This window comes from Gavialis gangeticus, unplaced genomic scaffold (genome assembly GCF_001723915.1).
Source record: "Gavialis gangeticus isolate Ggan-Ray unplaced genomic scaffold, GavGan_comp1, whole genome shotgun sequence".
NCBI classification, from domain to species: Eukaryota; Metazoa; Chordata; order Crocodylia; family Gavialidae; genus Gavialis; species Gavialis gangeticus.
In genome coordinates, this window is record NW_017729033.1 from 58,963,872 (window position 1) to 58,966,094 (window position 2,223).

The 2,223-nt window shown below is 47.9% G+C and overlaps 1 protein-coding gene across 1 annotated transcript in view; it reads left to right on the forward strand.

Moving 5' to 3' along the window:
* Positions 1-2,223, forward strand: part of PGM2 (phosphoglucomutase 2) — a 30,654-nt gene that overhangs the window by 9,394 nt on the left and 19,037 nt on the right. The window contains exon 5 of the mRNA XM_019526221.1: positions 1,744-1,827. Coding sequence (XP_019381766.1) covers positions 1,744-1,827 — 84 coding nt within the window. The remainder of the gene's footprint in view (positions 1-1,743; positions 1,828-2,223) is intronic.

Consider the following 2,223-nt stretch of genomic DNA (forward strand, 5'->3'; position numbering starts at 1 on the left):
CCCTCCGGCCCTGCTGGTGCCCCTCACCCCCCAGCCCCGCCAGAGGTGGCCTCCAGCTGCCAGGACTATGGGCCACGGACACAGGTCTGCAGCCCCCTGCCCTCTGCAGCTACACCTGAGCCCTGGCTGCTGCCCACACAAGGTGGCAGCTGCTGCAACAGAGCAGAGCCCAGCTTCCTCCCCCACCCCCACTGCCTGCTGGCTGCCTGCTGCAGGCTTGAGTGGAGAGTGGGGCCAGCTCCCCACCACTACGTACTTGCAGTGGAGCAGGGGGGAACCTGTTACCCCCAGATCTGTGCGCGGGGCAGAGGTGGGCTGCCTGCTGTGAGCTCAGGCTCCCTGCTCTGCTGCCCTTGCCTGAGGCCTCTGCAGCCCAGCAGGTGCAACACAGTGTGGCAGGGCAGAGTGGGACTGCATGGGAAAGTTACTTGTCACTGCGAGCTCCGTGCTGCCCTGGTGAGGCGTCCCCTGCCTGCGCAGCAGCAGCAAGGGGCACAATCCTGTGCCACTGCTCCAGCTGCTGCCACACAGGCAGGGGACTCCTAACCCAGGCAGTGCAGAACTTGAAGTGGCAAGCAGCATCTGGTGTGGGGCTGTGTGGGGAAGCAGGGAAATGGCTGCAGCAGGCAGGGGGAAGGGTCAGCGTGTGAGCGTGAGGAGCTCAGTGACAGCCTTGCGGGAGTGCAGGGTTTGCACAGCGGGAATCAGAACGGGGTAGCAGGAGTGTGGGGTCTGGGCTGCCAGGGGCTCTATGAAGCTGGAGCTGGCACTGGCCCCATGGCATAGACCCTACGCTCCCGCTCAGCTGTCTCTGCACTCCGCACACTCACTCCCTACCCCTTCCCCCCACTTGCCACAGCCATTTCGCCGTCCGCCAGCCAGCCTCTCCACCACTATATTGTTCCCAGCTGCAGCACCAGGACTGCAGGAGCTGGCCCGGCCAGCCCTGAAGACTGGGGCCAGCACCCACAGTCCTCCCCTCCCCCCACTTCCAAATTCCTAGCCCTGTTCTGTAATAAGATGGAAATGTTCTGTTTCCTGGAAAACTAGCATTATTCCTAAAATGTTCAGAGCATCTCTTAATGGGGGGCAAAAAGTTCACAATGGTGTTCCAAACTAGAGGATTCTATTGCACTCTGTATCCTGGCTGGCTCTTGTTCTAAATAAACTTTATTTGGATGATGCTGTGAAATTAATTGGCTATACCCAAAGGAAATTTTCAGCAGAAAAATAATTTCTCACACACACAGTGTTTTTCTTCGTTTTCATCATTTTAGTGTGTTTTGGTTCAGATTCAGTCTTCGGGAAAACATGCATTCCTTGAATTTGAACTATTATATTGCATACATGTTGTACTAAATATCCCTGCAATTAAGCAGTTGGGCCACTAAATGTAGCTCAAGATCAGTGAGAATAAAAAAAAGATATAGTTTTGAAAACTTGATTTCTCCTAACAAAATGCATTGTTACTGCAATGCCTGCTGATACAGAAATTAGCAGTACTAATTTCTGTATTGTGCATTCATATTGTCCACATGCACATTCATTCTTAAATAGCTACATTGAAAACTTTTCTAGTGATGTAAATTTTGTTCACAAATTTAAGATTTAGTTTAGGAGACTGAAAGTAATCAAGCCTATATATATTTGATGTTGTGTTGTGGGGGATCCAGTTGCTACTTGAATAGAGATTGGGTGTCTTAGTGTTTCATTTCAAAATAATTCTCTTCTACTTTTTCACAGCCATACACAATAACTCATCTAAAACTTTGTGCTGGAATCATGATTACTGCATCCCATAACCCAAAGCAAGACAACGGCTACAAGGTATTGCTGCATATGTTAAATATTCTATTTTAACTCCAATTTACTTTGTTGCTTTTGATAGGAGCACAACATTTATATGCGTTTAGTTATGCCTCAGATTGAGGGGCTGGTGCATGAATTCTTTATGTTCCTTTCAGCCCTACATTTTTAATATTTCTGTACTAGTAGCACTCTGTGTTAAAATGCTCTAGAGTCATTAGTTTAATATTTTATTCATAGTTCTGTGGTGGGTGGGAGATGAATCATATCCCCATATTACAAAAACTGAAGCAGAAATTAAGTGCCTTATCCATGATAAGGTAACGAATTATTGGTTACATATTCCCAGCTCTGTGTAAATTCCTATATAACTTGTCTCACTGCTCTGAAACATTAACTTTTTTTTTTTTTTTTTTT